This window comes from Athene cunicularia (genome assembly GCF_003259725.1).
Source record: "Athene cunicularia isolate RWA chromosome 4 unlocalized genomic scaffold, athCun1 chr4_part2, whole genome shotgun sequence".
Lineage (NCBI taxonomy): Eukaryota > Metazoa > Chordata > Aves > Strigiformes > Strigidae > Athene > Athene cunicularia.
In genome coordinates, this window is record NW_020799099.1 from 23,382,459 (window position 1) to 23,405,503 (window position 23,045).

Sequence of the window (23,045 nt, forward strand, 5' to 3'; positions counted from 1 at the left end):
CATAACGTAAAGTCTTTCATAGGGATCCATTTCACCTGATGATGGCCAAAATGAATCTCTAGGGAACAGCATTGGGAAGAATGGTGCAGCGAATCTTCCCCAGAGTAGTCTCCCAGACTCTGACAGGCATCCTGGAGACAACTGAACTAATGGTGGTGTATCGGGATTTTTCCTGTTCGTGTTTGTCCAGTTGCTTTTGTAACCCATGTGAAATGCATGAGTTACAATAGTATTCTCTTGGGATTCCTGGTTACTTGTTACTCTAGTAACAAGCTTGCATAAAAAAGTGTATCTTTCTCCCTTATCTTAACTACAGCCTACTTACACCCTTTTCGTGTTAGTTACTCTTTCAGTTTTCCCTCTGTTCATTTTTATTTTCCTATTTTACAGAGATTTTCCTGTGGATTAAAAGGAAGTAAGGCCAAAACCTTATTCTGGAGCATAGAAGCCAGTTCTGATGGATGTGCTTAGTTTTGACTATGCAACCTTCTACAGCAAATGTGACTAACTTACTTTTTTCCTCTGCTCCTTTAAGCAAAGCAAATCGGCTGTGAGATTGAAGGAGGACATGAAAAAGATAGCCGCACTTCCACTGAACAAGCAGAGGGACAAGACCTGTCCAAAGGTGTTTGGTGTGAGTCTTCTGGAGCTCCAGCAGCAGGGACTGAGCAAGAACGGCATCCCAATAGTTGTGTGGAATATAGTCGAGTACCTCACCCAGCATGGTAAGCTTGATGGAGTCACTTTTGCTTAGTAACACTCTCTGCAAGACTCTTCAAAGGGAGGGATCTGTCTTTTTTTGTGGTACAGGGGCTAAATAAAGTTGTGGCACTAACCACAGGCAAAGACTATTACTGTGTGTGGTTTGCTGCTTTTTTTTTTCTGCCTTGATGCTGAACTTATCTTTTAATAGGATGTTTATGAAGGTAAACTATGGTGTTATAAAGCAGCACACTCTCATAAACAAGATGTTCAGTTTATAAATAGAATGTATTTCAGTTCTGAAGGTTTGTGTCATTTTCTAGTCACAAAACATTTGTCTTTAACACTTTCTGACAGTGAGAAGACATAAGTATCCATATAGAGGTATTCACATGCACACGCACACACCCCCACCACATCAGAGAACATTACTGAATAGGAATACATGTTCTTATAGGTTTTCAGATAGGTTCCAGTTATTATTAATCTTCGCAATGAAGTGGGTTTCCATTTCTTAGCTTCTCTTTGTATTCATTTAATGAGACTTTAGTTCCTGCTGTTCTGTTCTTTGTAGAAATCTATAGCACCACTGATGCACAGATGTAATCTGTGGCAGTTGTTCATCAATGGAAAAGATTTTGTGGAGGTAATTTAATTTTCTAAGAAGCTGCATCTGGTTTTACCCTAAGGTTTTTCTTTTAGCTGCTCGGTAATGATAATCCAATTGCAGAGCCTTAGATTCCATGTCTGTATCTTGATAGACCTCAGAAGCTGATCGATGGAAGTGTGGCTTGAAAGTTAGCTTGGATTAAGGTACAGTGCAAATTTAAAACATTGTCCTACCTTTATACAGCAGCATCTAGCTTGATCTACTTCAACTTGCCTCAAAGTGGTCTGCTAGAACACTGAAAGAGCAAGGATGGAAAAAGTTTTTGCATCATTTAGGGTTTAATCAAAACCAGAAGCTAACAAACACTCTTGACTGCAAGCTGTGGGCTGTGCTCTGTGTTCCATAAAAAGATCCGAATCCCACACGACCGTGTCCCAAATATGAACTAAACAAGCCAAATCCTCTACTCTGCAGCAGGATTAGCTAGGCTTCTGAGTGCCAAGGTGATTATCCAGCCCAGTAAAGATACAATCTAATTTTTTCTCAAAAGTGCAAATAAGATCTCAAAGATGCCCTCCTACATGGGAAGTTCTTGAAATGGATGTCCTGTGCTTGCCTAAAGTTTGTTTTGTGAATTAATGGTGAAGTTAACAGGGAAGACATTTTTAAGAGGCCCAGATATGAATTCAAACTAGTTGGAGGCAGTGTTCTGTGAGTCATGGTTACTGTTTGTTCAATATTGTCATACGTCTCCTGTTCTGCAAAGGTGTTGTAATAGCTATTGTAGGGCTTCTTAAAGCCAGACCATTTCAGAGTGTCTCTCTAGCTCATGAGGAACTGACTACCCATTTGAAAAAGCTGAGCTGACTGTTGGGCAGCTACATCCTTAAACTAAGTTTGCGTTAAGCTGCCTATTTTTAAATTTATAGGTGAAGCCAAGTTTTCCTGTGCTGAATTTACTAGTATCTGATTACTGTTACCAGTATGCCTACCCTCTCTTTATTTCCATAAATGACTGAGGAAGAGGAAAGTTTTATTTGCGTGGGGACTGTGTCCTTTGTTCACTTAGTGCTGCAGAAATGAAAATCATTATTGAGATGTGGTGTTTTCTGCTGCCCCCAAGATGGCAGTACAGCAATACCACGTAAGAATGTGTTTTGTTGTGAATACAGGAATACAAGCTCTGTAAGCAGTATCTTATATTAGTCAAGTAAAATACTTGAGTGTTTGTCCATTTTTTTTTTGCTTACTAGACTAGTTTGTCTCCTGGTCCAATAAAAGAGGTTTATTTCCCTCTACAAACTCTGCTGCATCAGTATTGATTTCTTGGGCTGGAAGCATTCTGTCAGACTGCTGTTTTGTGGTGTCTACTCTGAACTGATGAAAACCATCTATATTTTGATCCTTTGAATGTTATGTTTCTGTAGAAGAATAAACAGGTCTATAGACACAGTATTAGAAAAGGCAGAATTTTTGTGGTGAAAGTGTGGTGAAAAATTAATCTACCCAGTTCAGTTTTAGGCACTTTACAGAAGCACATGCCTAGAAAGTGATGTTTGATAGTATGATTCATCTGGCTTCCTCCATAGAAACCTTCCTCTTTCTGCATCCCCTTCATTGGGTGCGGGGTATCTGGCCTGAAGTGGCATGCGAGTGTATTATTCACACTAGAATATCTGTTTCATCATATCACTGGGATGTCTTAGTTCAGATCAATCTCATATGCAACATATAATTACAGGTATGACGCAGGAAGGCCTCTTCAGGGTAAACGGCAGCATGAAAATGGTAGAACAGTTGCGTCTGCAATATGAGCGTGGAGAAGAGGTGGAACTTGTTAAAGATGGTGATGTGTACTCAGCAGCCAGTCTGCTGAAATTGTTTTTGAGAGAGTTGCCAGATGGGATTATCACCTCTGCCTTGCATCCCAGGTTCATTCAACTTTACCAGGGTAAGTGAGAGGTAAAATCTCCATCCTTCAATGCACTTGCTTTGTGGATAATTGGTTATCTGGTTATAACTGGTTATTCAGTGAGCATAACCAATACTCTATGTTTCTTTGTTTACCTACTTTGTTCTGCATTTCCTTTGACTTTAGCTCTCGGCTGCTTCCAGAGTGCTTACAGATGTGCAATTCTGTTAGAAGAGACAGAAAATTGTTTCTTAGGTGTTTGGTAAAGTCTGGACTATTCATAATTCTCTAATCCAGTTATAGCTGCTGAATATAAACTGAAATGATCAGCTGGTTTCTTTGAGCAAGCTTGTAGGCAATTTTGCTTCTTTTTTGCTAGGGTGATTTCTGGCAATTTCATTCTAATGAACTCTGAAAAGTTCTAACAACTTCATCTGCTAATCCTTTGGGCACGAAGCATATGTTGTCTAAGTTTCTACTGCTTACTAATAATGTGACTGCCCATCAAAAAATGAGCCAATTTGCAAGTAACAACAGACTTTACCTTGTATTCCATGTCGTAGCACAGAACATGGAAGACTTCTTTTTTCCTTTCTTTTTTTTTTCCCCCCCCTCAAGTGGTAGATCAACCATAAGAAAGAACATCACTTCAGCTTTGGGAAGTTGAAATTTGCACAACTGTCTGTCATAATGATTCCTCAAGCTAATTCATTTGTATCAGTCTGTGTTGTTGTTATGTGGACTAGGTTGTGGTTGGCCGTGGTCCTTGACCATGTGGGTTGGTGTCAGTTCTTTTCTCTTGCTGCAGGCGGTCAATACATCTTCTTGCTGTCTTCCTAAGAAGCTGCAAAGTGAGTGAGTAAATGTTACTAGAGATGTGCTTTTTACAGTAAAGCAGGCAAATGTGATGCGTGATGCAGAGGAGGAACATACACTCTGACATTCATCCCCAGTGGAAGATGGTGCAAAGGTCTTACACTCTTGTCCTGAGGTCTCCCTTACACTTTTGTTACCTGCAGTGGAGATGAAGTTTAGCCATTGTCTGGAGGAGGGAGAACATGATTGTGTCTTTTCTTTATTTACTTTTTGGGGCTATACAAACTGTTGAAGGTGCACTGAAGAAGAGCTCTGTGCCTTCTCTTGAGTGCAGGCATTTCAGCTGTAATCAGGTTGTCTGTGGGCTGTGTAAAACACCTTCCTCATTTAGTAAAGTTGACTGGGGCCCAAGGATAGGGTTCAGGAAATGTTGTGTAGGAAGGTGCCGTTGTTTTAAAAAGTCCCTTTTTTTCTGGTCATCACTGTGCTTTCTTTAGGGTGTTTTAGATTTCACCGGATCTGACTCATGTTCTTTCTTATAAATTATGGTTTAAGTGGCAGGTTTTTTTAAGTTGCACCTTTGCTGTTCTACATCCCTGTCCCCACAAAGGTCATATTGGTGTGTTGCACCAGGAGCTGCAGATGTACTTTGTGAACAGTGCTGTTTGCAGAAAGCTCCTTCTTCCCACAGGAAATGCAAAATCCCACCAGTACTTTCTGTGGAAATGAGCTAGATATCCTTACATAGCAGATTTACCCACCAAGCTTTCTTGTTTTAAAAAAAAAGTTACTGGTATAACTTATGAACCCAGTTCTGCAAAAGTCAGCCCAATTGTGACGTGTCTTCATAGCTAAGTTTGCCTGTGTTGCACAATAAGCTCCAGTTATAGTCCCACTATAATTTTGATTAGGAAAAAAAGCTTATTTGAAAAATGCCAGATTGGCCATTACAGCAAGGGGAAGACAGTTGCCAAATTTGAAGGAAACTGAGGGGTTTTTCATGCCCTAGAATATACAGCATAAATGAGTTGCTGGGAAAGGCACTGATGACTTTCATCAGGTTCAGATTAGTATAAGTGGTAGATGGGCCTTTGTTTACAGTTAAATGATCAACCAGCTGTGCAGGATTGGCGTTATCTGTTCACTTATCAAAGTATGTACAAGGATATTCGTTGCAAAATAGTACCAAGAGAGCGCGTGCCTGGGTGTTCTTTTTGTAAACTATGAAGAAAGTAGGTCAAGCTGTTTCTGAGCCAACAGGTTATTAAAAAAATAACTTCGAATCTGGAGCCACTTCACTGCATGTCTATGGTAAAGGCAATTACAAGCTCTGTTACAGTCTCTATTCCCTCCTGTTGAAGCTTTGCATGGGAAACAGTTTTTTAGGATTATGTTAGAGATCCTCTGGAATATTTTCAAGGATTGGTATCAGCATTTTTTTAAGACAGCTGAGATCTTGGCCTGAGAATAACACACAATTACTTTACTTCCTATAAAAATCGTGAGGGAGGGATTCCTCTAGTTAAAAATAGTAAGACTGAAAATTACAAATTTGACCTGTAGCTGTAACCCTTTTTAATTCTGGGTATAGTCTTTGTTACCAAACCAAAGAGTAAATAATCTGCCCTTTTATGAAAAAGAGAGAACCTGACCTCTTGGTAGTTCAGGAAGTCCACCCAGCTGGTTTGGCATGCTGTCTGCAGCCTGTGCAATGTCGTGTGAAATGGAGCTCTGCATGCTGCCCCCAAATCCTGATGCATTACTGTTTATATAAATACTCAGCATAATGCCAAGACTATGCAGTTCCAGAAACCATCATGTAGTATATCCTAAAGGCCATTTTGTGTGTCCTCATGTTCTCTCTCTGCCCTAGGAGAAGGGCAGTGGCAGTGGGAGCTGAGAAGGGCCTCCCTCTGTAAATGATGTTGATTGGAGATATGTGTGACAAGTGCAGGCCAGGGATTGCTGATAGTAATCTTTGCATTGGCCAGTCTCCTCAGGGCGCCTGACAAATATGAAGGCTGCTTCTTACAGGGAGTCCTGGGATAAAAAGTGTCCATCACAATCTCTTTTGTGAGGCTTCACTGGAGAGCAGAGCTGTACTTGCCTGTGCAAAATGAGCCATGCTTAAAGTGGTGAAAGTTTCTTTCAGACATCTCGGCTGGAAGAAATCAGCAGCTCCCATATTGCAATCCCTGCTTGAGCTTGTTTATTCCTTCTGGTTGTTCATTCCTTATCTTTTATATCATGATCAGTGGCTCTTATGTACATACTAGGAACTTTATGCAGGGCTCTTACACCCTTTCACAGGTCACTTGCTTTCAGCAAGACAGGTTGCTATTGTACTTTTCCTTTTTAGCATACAGAAATCTTTTCCCTTGTGTGAATTTCTCTTTTTTTGTCAGTGTTGCATTGCCTTCTCCAGTTGGGGTACAGTGAAATGTGGGCTCCTGTCTGCCTTTGGTACTCAATCTAATTGAGTGCTATTTGATCACTCTGGCTTCTTGACGTTGCTGCATCCTAGAGAATTTATATTTTTCAGTGGGCAGCAGCTAGATGCGAGTTCTATCTCACATACGTCCTCCTGCTCACAACCTGTCACGGCTGGCAAGGTTTTATCTGGTGCCTGTGAGCAGCCCTGTTAGTTTCAGGGAGAGTGATGGGAGGTGGTGGAAGGGAAGGAGCAACTCCCTTCTGGATCAACAGGTCAGTTTAGGGAATGCTTAGTAGCCAGCAGCTGTTTGAGTTATATGAACAAGCAGAACAAAAAATATACGTTGTGTTGGGGAATTTTAGGGGTCAAATTTCAACCTGAACAGTGACTATGAAAATGAGTGTGAAAATGAATAGGTGAGAGCTCATCATAGTAACTGCAGCGGTACAGTAAATCAGATTCACTAGATGTCTGTGGCTCCCTGGGCTCTTGTGGCATCATTTTAACCTTTTCCTTTGGCTTTTATTGTCATTTTGGTGTTATCAGGACCAGTTCAAACTGGAAAAATAAATTCTGTTTTTCATAAGAAGAAAGTGGGGTTTATGAAGTAAAAACTCCTGGAACTGGGTATCTTATGCAGATGATGACACTCAACAGAGTTGCAAAAGTGAGAGTGCTCTGCTCTCAGTATGTTGGAATGAAGCATAAATACAGCTCTGCAAAGTGCCATAATGATGCAGAGCAAGGGGTCTCAAGTTGGATTGTGATCACAACCTTCTTATGATGAGGTATTCCAGCATTTGTGCTACTTATGGCAACAAGGTGTGATTTTTTTTCTTTCTTTTTTTTTTTTTTTTTTCCCCTCTGAGGCAGGATCGTGTCTGAAGCAGATTGCTGCTTGGCAGAGAGATTGGAGTCCCACTTCCTGTAGGTTGTGGAGGTGGAAAGAAATGCTTTGATTCGTCCAACAGCAGGGTGAGCGCAGTGGTACTGCAATATACAACCTGCTGCCTATGTGCCAAAGATTAACTTCCTAGGGCACGTTGATAGCTACAGACAGATGCAAGCTTTTCTGTATGCTCTCCAGGCTGGTAGTATGCAAGGCAGCTGAAAGCTATGCAGACATGGTAGCATGACACTGAGCCTTAGACTCTCTTCCTCGCCTCACAGCAGAGATAATTAGCTAGGGCATGGCACTGTGCTGATAGGGTTTCAGTGCTTCCAGGATGGAGTTGTTTGGGGTCAGACCATTTGAGACAAGAGCAAAGCAATTACACACACCTGTCTGCAGGCATTGGTACCTTTAGTGATGTTCAGGTGGTGTGCCCTGCAGGGGGAAGGAGTGGATTGGGGAATTAGATTGTGTCTGTAGCACGTCAAAGAAACTCAATATGTTCAGAAATAGGATGAACCATTGGAAAATATGTCCCTCTTGTTGTGATCTGTGGGTGTATACTGAAATTAAATAAGACTGAAAACACCCTTGCAAATGTGTCTATGCCTCCTACACTGTTGAGGCTCCTGTTTCTGGTTAATTAACATTTTTAGAGAGACTGCCTGCCCTTTTCAGTTGTCTCCTTGACTTGTCCCTCAGTAGTGAGTCCCTAGCTCAGTTCTGAGGTGCTGCACTGCCCTTGCTGGCTTCCTTGGCCCTCTGCCTGTGTCTCATGCTGTGTTCTGTGTCTTTTGGCTGCTGAGCCTAGATGTGGCCTGAGGCTGCTCGTTTTGTTCCCTTCTTCAGCCTAGAAACCACCATCTCATCCCTGGTTTTGAACCCTTCCTGGCTGCTCATCTAGCTAGGCTTCTCTTGCAGACCCCTGCTGTCATGCTGTCTGCTTCACTTGGCTTCTGGCAGGCTCCCAGAATAAAAAATGCCTTTGACTCTGCCTTGAGACCACCTTCCCCCTTAGCCTTCATTCTTTTACTCCTTTCTCCTCTCTGCGGTATTGGGCAAAATTTTCAAAAGAGCTTCATGTACTATGCTTGAAAATCACTAATGTGTTGGTGGGCTGGGCATATGTGAAAATATGGCTTGAATATAGGTTCCTGAATTGCCTTTGAAACTCTGACATTTTGCTGTTTCCATTATTGACAAGCTCATTTGTCTCATCTCAGGATGCTGCAGAGACTAAAGCATATGCTTAGCTTCATGCCACCCTCTTTAATCTGACTGAATAAGAAAGACTGCACTTGGTAGTCTTGACTTCCACAGGACAGCTTGTACTTCATGAAAGTAGGCATGTACATAAGCTTAGGGCTTTGGTACGTTTGATGCTTGTCTGCATGGTAGCATAAACATTTCTGGTGCTCTAATGTTTCTCTGATGGTCAGTACCAGCTGAGTAAACCTTGGTGATTGACTTTGAAGCAAATTGAAAAATAGTCTAGCAGGTGGACAAAAGGAGGAGAAATGCTCCAAGCAACTGGTTGTCATGACTCAAGACTATTTTTGCTCTCTAATAAGTTGAAAAGCTGTTTTATTTGAAGTAATATGGTCATGGATAGCAGAAGTATACTTGTCCTGAAAAATGTACAAAGTGCATGGAATAATGTGTATGCATGTCACTCCCTAAATTAACCACAAATTGTAATAGTAACTTTTAGAAATAAAGCTGAAATCCATGAAAAAAATGTCAGCATCAGGAGAATTAACAAATTAGTTTTGATTTTTGGATTGTATTGGAAGAAAAGCTTGAGTTCCTTCCCTTGGTTTTACAATGGAAAAGGAGACAAGAAGAAAACCATATTTTCTTTCTCCCATTTCACAAGGACAAGGAATTTCATGGTTGTTGTGGTTTAACCCCAGCTGGCAGTTAAGCACCACACTGTCGTTCTCTCACTCCCCCCCTGCAATGGGATGGGGATGAGAATTGGGAGGAAAAACAAACTCACTTGTGGGTTGAGATAAAGATGGCTTAATAGGACAGAAAAAGAAGAGAAAATAATATAACAGAATATACAGAAGTGATGCACAATACAATGTCTCACCACCCGCTGACCAATACCCAGCCCAATCCCCAAGCCATGATGCACCCCGGCTAACTCCCCCCAGTTTAGATACTGTGCATGACATCATACGGTATGGAATACCCCTTTGGCTTGTTTGGTTCAGCTGTCCTTGCTGTGTCCCCTCCCACCTTCTTGTACACTCCCAGCCTCTGCTGGCGGGGCAGTATGAGAAGCTGAAAAGTCCTTGACTTAGTATAAACACTGCTTGGCAACAACTAAAACATCAGTGTGTTATCAACATTATTCTTATTCTAAATCCAAAACACAGCACTATACCAGCTACCAGGAAGAAAATTTATTCCAGCCAAAACCAGGCCATCAGCTCAGTAAATGGGGTTTGCTGCCTCATGTTGTTCAGTGTCTCTGTGTCCTTCAATTAGGGTAATTTCTCAAGATCTTATGATCCCATATCTGTCTTTCTTCTTGAAAGTACAGAAATGAACAAAAGTTTGTCTGTGCCCAGCGATAAGCATCTCTGATGTTGAGCCACAGCACATAATGTATCACAGTTAATGAACAGGGGCATCCTACCCACCAAACACAACTTGATGCCATGAGCTTTGTTTGTTGTCAGGGTGCAAACCGATGTTCAGAATGTTTTGTGGCAGTTATTAGCATCCTTTTAGTTTGGAAGAGAAGGAAGATCCTTCAGTGACTGGAAAAGTACCTGTCAATCTAAAGCCCCAGTGGGAGGCTCAGAGATGCAGTTAGTTCTCAAGGGCATTCCCTAATTAGGTGGTAGGGTGATGGTGGTGGAAGAGGTGTGTTATTCCTGAGAGATGCCTTTGCCTTTCCTTATCATAACTGCAAGCAATTTATAGTAGAAAACACTATGTGCTAGTTGTTTTTTTTATCTAAAATGAAGCATGTTAGGAGCTGAATTTTAATGTTCTGGCTATGTGGAAATTAGTTGTGTTTTGTTTTTCTTTAAGCTTCATGGCAAGATAATTAGTAATCAAGTGAGAGACTGTCCAGTCTACTTTGATCAGTGAAAATACAAATCCAATTAAATTCCTTATTGTTATTCCGTTTAATACAGCCTTCAGAAGCATCCTGAAGCAATAAATCAGATTTCATAGCATTAACAAGCTGATTCACAGTAGTGGTCATGATTGGTTTTATTCTGTATAGCTCAGAAAATTTTGAAAGAAATGCTTGCAACAAATAAGCAAACAAGATTTTTGCTCATCTGCTTCATGCATATTTGACATTTGACTTTCCTGAAGGAGCTAATTTCTTAGCTGTAGAAATAAAGAATATAATTAATTGGACGAAATGTTTGGTCATGTAATTTGACTGGCATTTTAAACTGGCCTGCTGTCATGGAAGAATTCATATTAAGTCTGGTACCAAACCAGATACATAAAAATGAATTCTCCATGCATATAAAACTTTAAAAAGCTTCTCTTACCTTGTACTCTATTATGCATATCATGTAAGGCAGGAAACCTAAGCTTGGAAGCAGATGAAATCCCTCCAGTTCAGCTGTATCAAGTGGCAAGTACGTACATACAAAACTCACTTGCTTCCCAAACTATATATGGGATAAATCCTGTTTATTAGCCACAAAAATGTCTGGTTGTAAAACAGAAATCATACTGTGACATTAATGGTTGAGTTCTCCGGAGTCACTTTCAGGTATTTTTATTCAGACTGCTAATTTACATAGCTAATCACTTTTCAAAGCACTCTACCCCTGCAATACTGTGAAATCCAGCCCTGGAATGTTTCTGAGAGATGAAAAGTAAAAACGAAGATGAAAATTCTGAAGCATTTGTAGATACCTTACGCTGGTTTCCTCCTTGTTTCCTCCTTGTTTCCTCCTTGTTTCCTCCTTGTTTCCTCCTTGTTTCCTCGCAAAAGTATTAGGCAAATGTAAAATGTTCTTTGTTCCTGCAACACAAGGCATGGGATGTTTTCTGGCAGTCTTCTCTGCATGCTGGTAGCAGGGTGTACAACAGAGGCAGCAACTAGTTGCTGAACTGTTTCACACGCAGCCTGTTTTATTGTATCTTCTCAACTAAAAATGAGTTTTGAAGACTGAGCAAGGTTTGAGTTTGATTGAATGATCGGTAAATCTCCTTGCTAAGGATCATAACATCCTCTGAATGAAAAAATACTTTGTTACCCTAAGCATGGGGAGGGTCTCTGCATTCCCATGGTAAGTCAGCAGCTATTTTAGGACAACTCAGTCTGTTACAGACCACGGAGGGTTAGCATTTATTGTGAGCTCACTTTGGCTTTGTGGAATAAAGACATCCTTCCAACTACTGGAACTGTTTTTAAACCTTAAAGTACATCTCTAAGGAGAAATCAGTTACCCAACAACAGTCTTACAGCATTAACACCATCAACCTATAAGGCTGATAAATAAAGAAAAAAATTACTAGAAATGCACAGCTGCCCTCATGTTAATGGATGGTGCTTATAATTAGATCAGTGAGGAAAACCTTTAGGGCCTTAGGTCTTCTGTCTGAAAGTGCTGTTGCACAAAAAAAAAAAGAACTCCGCATATGTGAGAGTTTCAGTGAAATTTCTGTTGAGAGTAGAAATTAATATTTCCAAGCATTAAGGCATCCTGTTTTGGCATAAAGTCTTTTTGAGGTGGAGGGGTGGAAGAGGGGAGCAAAGAATTTTGCAGATTTTGAGTTCAATTCCAGAAGCAGAACACAATTAAGTAGAAGCTGTGTGTTAGGCCAAACTTGTGTTCACTGCCTGGGTCTGTATAAACATAGCATCTGTGAAGTTCATGCAATTTTTGCTGTAAAAATGCCCAAACAACAAAACAACAAAAGCCTGAATGAAAGAAAACTGACCTTAGTCATACTTTGATACTAGTCAGTTCAGTATGGGAAACATTTATCCATACTTAAATTCTAGAAGGTTGCATATTATAACAAGGCTATTCTCTAACATTAGGCCAAGTTTTGGCTCATTATGGAGTGTAGCTCTGCCCTGAACAGCTTTTTTTTCTGTAAGCAGGACTCCTCACCTAAGACTTAGTACAGAGTTGTCACTCTGACAAAAGATACAAAATTGAGCTGTTCATAAAATGTACCCACAGAAAGTACTGTGGTACTGTTATTCTAACACTTGCATTTCAGGACACTCCTTGTTTTACTGTTCTTGCTGCCTTCTTTTTGAAGGCTTTCATGGGAGGGGAAACTAAAACAGAGTATAGAATGGGATTTGGGAAGCAGAGATAACATTCAAAAGCAGCATGGAAGCAGGAGATCTGGTAGAGCTGGAGTTAAAGCAGATAGAGCTGTGTACCAAGCAGGAATAAACATGCCCCAATGCAGTTAGCTATGACCAGTGTTGCTTAAGAAAACAGTTACAATGTAAAAGTGAGCATGAAATAGTGCCAGTGGTGGCCAAGGTGAGCCTCAGGAGAAAGGTGCAGGTTCCCTGAGGAAATTGAGAGCAATATGGGAAAATTGTCTCTGAACACGAATAAGACTAAATTTTAGATCCCACTGCTTACTCAGCCATAAGTAAATTGGCAGCAATGTAGAATACCATATACATATGTTTTTTTCTTCTCTTTTTTTTTTTTTTCTAGACACTAGAAACGACATGCAGAAGGAAAGTAACTTGAAAGAACTTCTTAAAGAATTGCCTGATGCTCATTACTGCCTGCTGAAGTATCTGTGCGAGTTCCTGATAAAGGTTGCTGAACATCATGTAGAGAACAGGATGAACCTTTGCAATCTTGCCACTGTATTTGGACCAAACTGCTTTCAGTAAGTTGGAGTTTTCACTTTTCCCCATATGTTGACGTAGAGCATAATGGAGCAGGTGGCCAGAAATGTAGTTCAGAACCCTAATTTGTCAGGATGATGCAATGGAGACAATGGCTGGGACTTTATGATAAATTTTAGTTCCTAAGCTATTGTTTGAGCCGAATGGAAGCTGAGTTGCTCTCCCATCTCCTCTTGCTATTTTGCTAAACAGTTGGTCAGTTTTCAATTGCTGCATCAACAGCAGAGCAGGAGTATAACAATGAAAGGCCTTCAGAGTGTGTAAGTACAAGGAGACTTGTGTTCAAAAGAAAAGAACTTTCTTCCTTTGCCATCAGATAATATGGATGCTTCTTTGCAAAAGGCTTTGGGAAGGGATACCTGAGGGAAAAGGACTCCTGTGCAGCACCCAGGTGCTGTATAATTTCTACAGATGGATACTGCATACTCTCTGCAGATTTGGCCTTGTGATCTGGTGTTTGTCCTCAGGACGCTGATGATTCTGGGCTCTTTATCCTTCTACTATATTCAGAACCTGCTCTGGAGGTTATGGGGTTCCACAGGTCTCTTGAGACTTCTTACTGAACTTTGTTTCTTTCACTGGGCCCAGTTCCTTAGTGTTTGTGGTGAAGACAACATGTTTGTTGTACATGCTACTGGAGCTTGCAGCAGCAGTGAGAACAGTTATTTTCAGGTGCAAGAACACACTTGAGTGAGAATGTCTCTATTGAGTCACTGCTGTGATGCAGTGCACCATTAGTGTCTTTACCCGGGGCTTGTCTGCAATACACCCACTGGCTGGCATCCAGGATCTAAGACAAGAGAGACATGTAGGGAGTTTAGTTCAGTCATCAAGTCTCAAAAAGTGTGATATCAGCAGAGACAAGCAAGTTCCTTGTAGAAAATGTTGGATTTGTATTGATCTTTGTAAAATGTTGCTCTGGAATAATACTGAGTTGCCTAATGAGGCTTAGATTACATAATCACCTAATGAGACTATCTCCCTAGGCTTCCTCTGTCACCAGTGGAAGGAAGTAGATTTCTTTAAAGAGAGAAACCAGAAATTAGGTTCATCATAATGTATTGAGCCAGTTTCACATACCTAGACTAGATGCTGACTGCTGGCTTTTTAAAGGATCATATCTTTTTCCATTGACTAGGAAGAGAAGACACAGAGATGAGACATTTAAAACAAAGCTTGTCCTTGTGACTATACTGCTGCCTTATCTTAAGATGTTGCCCATGAATGATGAAAGTGAATATGTCAGGATTATTTGCTGTGTTAGTGCAAAAAGATAAAGCATATTTTGAAAAGAATTGTCTTCCTCTCAAAGACAGTAGTATGTGCAGGAACACATGAATATGAGTTAGTGAAAGTACAATACTACAAAATTCTGACAAGGAAAAGCAAAACAATTTTTAAAGTTTACATTTGTATGGGCAGTTTGGGAATTTCTTTCTAAGTGTATTAACACAATTAAGAACAAACAAAATCAATTAGAAGATTCTGAATCCAATGGATAAATCTCCATGACTCAAACTCACAACTGGCTATTAGAATAAATTTTAGTTTACTCACCACTTCATTCAGGGAAGTTGAAAAATTATGCATACTTTTTGATGTAGAATGCAGAGTTGCAGTTTGGAATTGCAATTGCCATTCCTAAGATTAAAACAAAGCCTACTTCTTAAAAGCTGCATAGTTGTTGCCTCAACTGATCTCTGCTCCGAAGATGGCATATAAAAGATGTAACAATTTTTGTAAGGTACAGGGTCTGTGTGCAGGAGGGGCAGAATTGCATCATTCCATTGCAGAAGACTGAGAAAGGCAGAGTTCACTCAGGTGAAAACACAAGGGCTCTTGTGACAGTGTATGAATGCAGCCAGCCCTGCCATTGTGACATGCATTGAAATAAATGCTCTTGTAGCAAAAGAGGCAGTGTAAGCAAGGCTTGACACTTAACAAAATAGCTAATGCAAGTTTAGAAGACCCAAATATGTCAGAATTATGAATGTAGATTTTTATTTAAACGAAAGTTTCACCATCTGGTAATTCAGATATGGGTTTCATGAGATCTTGATCTTTTCAAGGTATTTCAGATTATGGTCCAGACACAAAGGTTGTGAGCAACAGTTCAAACACCCTTTTTTCCCATGTTAAATTGCTGGAACTGTGACCATCTGTATTAACACACATTTGATAGGAGGAGGAAAGAACTTACAGCACCGAACTTTAGACATTGGGCTTAGCCAGCTTGTTGGCCAAGCAGCCAGAGAGAGAACTTCAGGATGTAATTGAGAGCTTCAGAGTAAGGTTGCCTGAAGCCTACTTGGCAGGGGCTGTCTTACTAGTGGATACAGGCAGCCCTTAGAGAGGCTAGCTTCACAAATTAAATACCAGCACGTGGTTGAAGCAAACACTACTCTTGCTTTGTTTGTTCAGAGCAGTGTATGGAGTGTTGCTCTGGGACAAGGAAAGAAGGCTTTAGCATCCAGCTTGTCAGCAATTACACTGCTGAAGCAGGAAGATCTGAGATTTTTCTGTCAGAAATTCACACTCATGTCTAAAATCAATGTCAGAGTCTGTGTAGTTAATGCATAGTGTCAGAGAAGATAAAGCTCATCTGCTGATAGTGAAGGATTGCTTTCTACAATGTATTTTTAGTGACATTTTAGCGATTTAAACAGATTATCTCCTACTCCATAACTGAAGCTGTTTAACAGTTGAATAAATCTCATTGTTGGACCTCTTTCTAGACATTTAGACATCATTTTAGTTAATTTCATTCTGGTTTTCTACATCACGTTCGCTATTATTTATCTCCTCTCCTAAACTTTCAACCCTTATTACTTTTATCTTATCTACTACTTCCCCTGCTTCCTTACTTACTGTTTGACAAACTGCAGTAGTGCTTTTCTAATGAAAGTTTTATCTTGTGCTGTCTGTATTTCTAATGCATAGAAGAGGGGAGAAAATGGCTATTTGCATTCCTCGTAATGAATTGTGATGTAAGATACAGGAGAATGTAAATGGCAATGTCGAACAGCTCAGAAAGGAAAATCCAGTTGAGATTTGAGATGTAATGTACTGTTTTCTTCCAACTTGGGTTGTTCATATTTATTGAGATGGAAGCCAAAGGTCAAGTATGCAGACAAATACAGCCCTTGAGGAACAGCAAACATGAAGGTATAGATATATAAATAGTTGTCTTTTCTGTCACTGGACTAATCTGTGTGGAGTATTAACAATTGCAGCATGGTTACTCTTGGAGGAAGTTATTGTCCATTGACCTGAATTTCAGCTTGTGTATTGCTGTAGCCTTAGTTATGGCCTTTGCTTGACTCTCACAGCTTGTGCTGAGAAAGAAGGAGAGGACCAGCTGAGTTTTCTCTGCTCTCTTGGAGCTGGGTATCAGAGGGGCTGCTGCACTCATCCTGTCCTTTGGTTGAGATGGTAAGAGACACGAGGTCTACCAGTTAGAGTAAGGAGAGGATCCCTTTTTTACAGCTCGCTCTCAAAGAATGATCTCTCTGTGTGTGGCATCCATCATTCAAACCCTCACTAACCTGACTATGTTTCATTCCAACAGTTAAGCATGTTGTGAGTGGTTGTTCCATCCCCCCAAAAGTGGCTGGCAAATTCAGGTATCCAGTTAAAATGCTGGAGTTAGATGCAGTTATTTCTGTATGATGTAACAGAAGTTGCCTGAAAGGTTGTACAAGAAAGCATTAGGTATGGAGAAAAGGTAGATTGTCTTAAGGTATGGATAAGATGTAGATCACATGTGGGGTAGCTGTAGGTATTTCAGAGATTCAGAAAGATTTCCATCTGTTGCTGAATTTGTAAGAATTAAAATCTGAGCTCAGTTCTGCATAAATGTCTTACCTTGGTTTCTAGCAGCCTTGGAGCCTGCACAGATTGGATATATGAAGCTGAAGTGAAAGCAGAGGAGCTGAACTAGAACTCCTCAGTGAGTAGTATTGGGCTTTGAAACACTATGTCAGTGGACTTTGTTTTCAGGCAGTGCAGTCCCAGTCCTGCATCAGTCTTAAAAACAAATGTGTGTCTAAGATTGGGGTCAAAGTGAGTACTGAAAATTGCTGTTCTAACATTTATTATTGCAAATTGGAACATGCAACATAATCTTTCTTACAGGGTTTATATAGATTTTAAATACTACTTTTGCCAGAAAGTTAAAGGAATTGTTTTTCATAAGAATTCAGTATGCTGCAGCCTATACTGCAAGTTTCAAGCATCAAGCTTATTATAGGAAGGCCATAAATGTTCTCATCCATAACCATATTAAATACTCAGGAGTGCTTGCCTTCTCTTTGAGAAGTGTGCCAAGCCTTTCTGTGATAAATTTTTATGATTTCTTCTCCTGTGTCTTTTCTGCTGTGTACTCAGATTTGTCATCTGGAGTCCACTGAATGGCCTATATGTAAAATAAACTGAAGATTGCTAAAGATGACTTGCTCTCTTCGTAAGTGGAGGTGTGTTCTGGCCAAATTCCATCTCAGGTCTTCCATTCTCCTAGTGAACACCCACCTGTTAAAGTTTCAGTTAAGAAGGTTATGATCTGTCCAGTGTCAGGTGTTATGATATCTCCTATTTCATCTCTTGAATGAAATAGAATCATAGGATACCAGGTTGGAAGGGACCTCAAGGGTCATCTGGTCCAACCTTTCTGGGTGAAAGCATGGTCTAGGCAAGATGGCCCAGCACCCTGTCTGGCTAAATCTTAAAAGTGTCTGTTATTGGGGAAACTGCCTCTTCCCTGGGGAGATTATTCCAGTGGCTGATTGCTCTCATTGTGAAAAATTTTCCTCTTGTGTCCCATCAGAATCTCCCCAGAAGTAACTTGTACCCATTACCCGTCATATTTTCCATGTGAAAAGGGAGTCTCCATCTTTGTAGCCACCCTTTAAATACTGGAAGGTGGTGATAAGATCTCCTCTAAGCCTTCTTAAGGCTGAACAAACCCAGTTCTCCCAGCCTTTCTTCACATGGCAGGCTTCTCAGTCCTCTGATCACCTTTGTGGCCCTCTGGACTCTCTCCAGCCTGTCTACATCTTTTTTGTATAGCAGGGACCAAAACTGACCACAGTATTCCCGGTGTGGATTGACAAGTGCTAGTAGAGTGGGATGATGACTTCTTTATCTCTGCTGGTGATGCCCTTGTTGATGCAACCCAGCATAGGAAATGCTCTGTTTTTTGGTTTGGGGTGGGGGGGCATTTGTGGTGGTTTTTTGGTTGAAAAACTCCATGAAAATAAGGTACTGCTCAGGGTTGAAAATCTTCTTTCTTCTGATCTTGATTGAGGATTGGCAATAAAGCATACACCCAGAATTTATGTGAAGGAGGAGTTTCACAGGAAAAACTACAATCATAAAATCATAGAATATCCTGAGTTGGAAGGAAACCACAAGGATGGTAGAGTTCAACTCCTGCCTCCACACAGGGCAACCTGAAAGTTGAACTATATATCTAAGAATGTTGTCCAAATGCTTCTTCAACACAGATATCTGTGGGGCCATGACATCTTTCCTGGGTACCTTGTTCCAGTGCTTCGCCACTTTTTTAGTGAAGAATTTTTTCCTAATATGTGCAAAACAAAATGGTGTTTGAGCTCAACAATACAGCTCAGATGCAATCACAAGGAGCATTTTTGAAAAGCCTCTGTTAGCAGTGTTTGGAGATGCGTGATGTACTTTGTGAATGGGCGCTAGGCTATGGACTGCCCATTGTGTAAGTTGCACTTTCAAAGATGCCTACTATCACTGTAATTTCCTGATGAAAAATGGAGCTTTTGCTGGAGCAATAGATTTTGCTTATAAATTAAGCCAGTTAGTAAAGTCTTTGTGGCAGCCTCACTCTAACTGCTTTGCATTACCTGCATTACCTGCATTTTGTATTATGTATCTACTGCAAGTAATGTAGACAGAGATGGATTTACCAAATTGATTTAGGCTCCTAAATCTGATGTTACAGAAGATAATCTGGGACAGATTTTTAAAGGTAGGCAGTTAGATGCCTCACAGGATTCTCCAGTGCCTCAGAAGCTAGGACACTTCTGTAAAATCTCAGTAGTGATATATGTCCTTGCATTTAGTCCAAACTCCTGAGACAGAAGTCTGTAGATGATGCAGAGCATGTAAATGAGTTGCACACACTGAGATGAACACCTGCCTCAAGTTAATGTTGCTGTATATTTAGCTACCTGTTAGCCTCTAATCTTGCAGCAGTCTGCAGACACCAATATGTGCCTGTTTTCAGCAGCACTGGTTTGTGGTCCAGTGTTAGACAAATTGCTTTCATTGGCTGAAGTACAGGGCTGAGTTGTGGCCATGGGGTTTGTTTACAGACACAGTAACATCTGTCTGAGAGGGACAGAGCAGACTGCCTGAAGTTGTAACCTTTTAAGATTACTGCAGCTCTGCTCTCAAAATCTTCAGTTGTGCTTGTTAAGGGATTCATGGGCATCTGAGGTACTAATGAAAATGTTTTGCAAGGGCCAGAGAAACAACAAACCCATGTAGTGTTCCCTGTCCTCTGAGTCCCTTCATTTCTTGTGGGATCCCCTAGGACAATGGTAAGGAGACTTTGTGATGCTCCTCTACAAAAGGTATTGTACAAACAGCAAAAGTTGCAGTCAGAGAAGACAGAGCATATAGCCTTCAGTGCAAGCTACTTCTGCAAAGCCACTTAAGGAAATGGTAATGTGCATTCTTCATCTCAGACAGGGTGGGGTTAAACGCTGTTGGGAATTTGTAACTAGACGCACTGTTTCACATGAAAATTGCTGGTTCTCAGTTGTGACAGGGAGCTGTCAGCAGTTGTTGCCTGGGGAAATCACTTCAGTGATCTCAGTACCGCTCATTACAGGTAGATGACTACATTCCAAGTCCTCTTGGCCCTCATTTCCACTTGAAGCAAGTTTCTCAAGTGTGGTGGGTGGTGACAGAGCCTTGTAGTGATGCCTGTCTTGTGCCGGATGCAGTCATGTTTGGATGTGTTACTGCATCACTCTCAGTAGTATCTGGAGATTTGCTGTCTCATAAGCCCACTCTGTGTTTAGCCTGTTGCAGCTTGTTTACAGAGACCCTGAGGTAAATTCATTTAACTAACGCATGAAATGTAAGTAATTCTTCCACAATGAGTTAATCTGACCTCAGGTCACTTTAGTTCTGAGTAAGAGTTGTGACACATGGCTTTGATGTGGTTTAACCCATCTGACGCTAGGTTTCTTGAGCATCCCCAAGGAAGGAGACACTCTTGGCTTAAAGTCGTCTGGAAGAACCCGAAGAACAAATGAGCATGGGACTGCATGGATATGAGTGGCATGGAGCTGCAGTGGGTGGGCCAGGGACAAGGCGTGCTGGTAGGACGTTGTGCAGAGAGGTGTGAAATACTACTGGGTGTCATATTTTGAAATGAAGGGCTAACAACTTGATCGTATTCCCATGTAATGTTTTAATTTTGAGAATCAGTGTTTTTTCTGCTTTAAAGTGGCTTCACCAATAATATCAATCTTTAATATACTGTAAAACTTGTGGTACTAATGCACCTTTGCCTTTGGCCCAGCTTGATTGAGTCAGATACTATTAATGCTGGTGCCTTGTTTAGGCAAAGCACATTTTTCTCTAATACTTAATGTGGAGCCATAGTGTTTTGCACACAGATCACTCTGAGAATCTCTGCAGGAAGGGCAGGGTGTCCGAGGAATCTAAATGGGAGAACACACTACGTATCTGTTCATGACTTTGCAAGCTACTGCGAGAACTCCGTGAGAGTTTTCCAGCTCAAATTTCAAAGATAAACCTGAACCCATCAACATTTTTTCTTCTAGAAATGACCACAGAAATTACAGGTTTCTGCCTCCCTTCTAGAAGATGTGTTTCTGGTAGTGAAGCAGATATTCTGCTGCTGTTTCTGGTGCTGCTATTGAAGTAGTTTGTATATACATGTCTATAAGGGGACCAAGCCCCACCATTGAGGATTTTGTAACTGGAGTAAGATGTGCATCTAACTCTAAGAGCAACACAGTTATAATGCGTAATTAACATGCAAATTAGACATAAAGGAACCATGACTAGGAAAACACTTTCACTCTGATGTTTTAATAAGGGCTTGACAAAAGAATATTAAAAATTTTCCAAGGAATAGGGTGTAGATCATGTAAGTGGTAGTGTGAGAGAATACCTTCTCATAGGACTGAGTTTTTCTAGTGAGTTGAAGTGAAATTTGTAGATAGAAGTGAAATTTGTTGATATCATGACTTCTCAAACTAAGAAAAGCTAAAGTAAGTATGCTTTTTTTACACACATTTTTCAGAAAAAGTCTAGTCAGACTAGTGGATCATGCAGTGTGGCAACAGATGGGTCTTAACTTGTATAAATATGCAGGGTGGTGCGTGCTTATAATCTAAACTTCTCATATATGCTGAGCTGAAGATTTATTGCAAGGAAAAGATTGCCATGGATAGCTCAAAAAACATAATAGTCCCTGCCATGATGGAGGTCTAATAACAGCAATTAAAGGAAAAAATAAATGAGAAGCTTTGTATAATATGCTTGTTTAAGTGGCAGAGAGATGGCAATGGATAAAGTATGTTACACTGCCATTAAAATAAAACAATTCATGATGGTCTGCTTGGTTACATTCAGAGAGGGGTGATAAGGTCTAAACCATGAGCTATAGCCTTGTGTTCTGAATGTGCATCTCACCATACACATACAGAATTGTTTGGAATAAGATGTTAGCTTTTTCACAGATTTGACCTAATAAAGTTTAACTGACAAAGTAATGTGCAGAAGGGGGAGGGCAATAAAGCTGTGGAATTGTGCAGAACTTAAATATTGTTTGTATGCTTTGTGGACACTTTATAGGCTGAACTGTTTTTCAGCTGGGAAGAGTTTTTTGGTGTTAGCTGTTGCCAGTAAGGAGTTGTTGGCTGTAGTTATAAGTAGATGTGGTTTAGTTGAAAGTTCTGCTGTAAAACTCATTGAACCTATCTGGAGTCTTTACTTTAACTTGAACTCACTCTAGTACATTTTCAGTCCATTTACTAGGAGTGAGGTTCATAGGGGTATTTAAGTGGTACTCTGTTTTGGAGAAACACATCACAAAGGTAACAGTCAGGCTTTGCCTGAATTAACAAGCAAGCTCTGCACCATGTCAACTCTGGAGCACATGATTTAGCATGGAAAGAGGGGGTTCTTTAAATCAGGATGGTTGCATGGACCTATTGCATATGTACCCTTTATTTTATTCAGGCCATTTATGATTATTTAGTGAATATGTGTCATTCTTTAAAGTGAATTGTCCTGTGTATACGTGCACGTCCATCAATAGAAGTTGTCCCATTTTTCTTTATTTAGTGTGAGGCTAGGCTCCACACTAATGAAATCAGTCAGCTGAGACTGACCCATTTTACAGTTGGACATGTTCTGCAGTGTAAAATAATTCAATTCCTTTAAACTTCAGGTACTGCGACTCTAGCATGTATTGAATGTTGAAATGACAGCAGTAAAGATTCTCTTCTGGAGTTTAAAGATACATTCTGCTGCAGTGGGATCCTCTCCCTGCTCATGTGTAGATGTACTGCAGAGAGTGAAATACTGAGAAGGATTGGTAGCATGCAGCCTCCAGAAAAGGCACTTTTGATGGCAGATTCCTGGGACCATCTGTTTTCAGAACCTTCTTGTTGAAATGTACATCTGACCCGAATAAACTACAGTTACAGTTTTATAGTAGATAGTTATTTGTAAATTTTAATTTACTGGTTATAGTAAACAATAGTTTACTTTCAAGTTACATCC

General features: G+C 40.5%; 1 protein-coding gene across 4 annotated transcripts in view; it reads left to right on the top strand.

Annotated features, from left to right (window-relative positions):
- The first annotated feature begins 541 nt into the window (after positions 1 to 541).
- Positions 542 to 23,045, top strand: part of FAM13A (family with sequence similarity 13 member A) — a 131,376-nt gene continuing 108,872 nt past the window's right edge. For all 4 annotated transcript variants that reach the window (XM_026847532.1, XM_026847533.1, XM_026847534.1 and 1 more), the window contains exons 1-3: positions 542 to 725; positions 3,054 to 3,263; positions 13,045 to 13,225. In XM_026847532.1, coding sequence (XP_026703333.1) covers positions 569 to 725; positions 3,054 to 3,263; positions 13,045 to 13,225 — 548 coding nt within the window. In that variant the 5' untranslated portion in view covers positions 542 to 568. The remainder of the gene's footprint in view (positions 726 to 3,053; positions 3,264 to 13,044; positions 13,226 to 23,045) is intronic.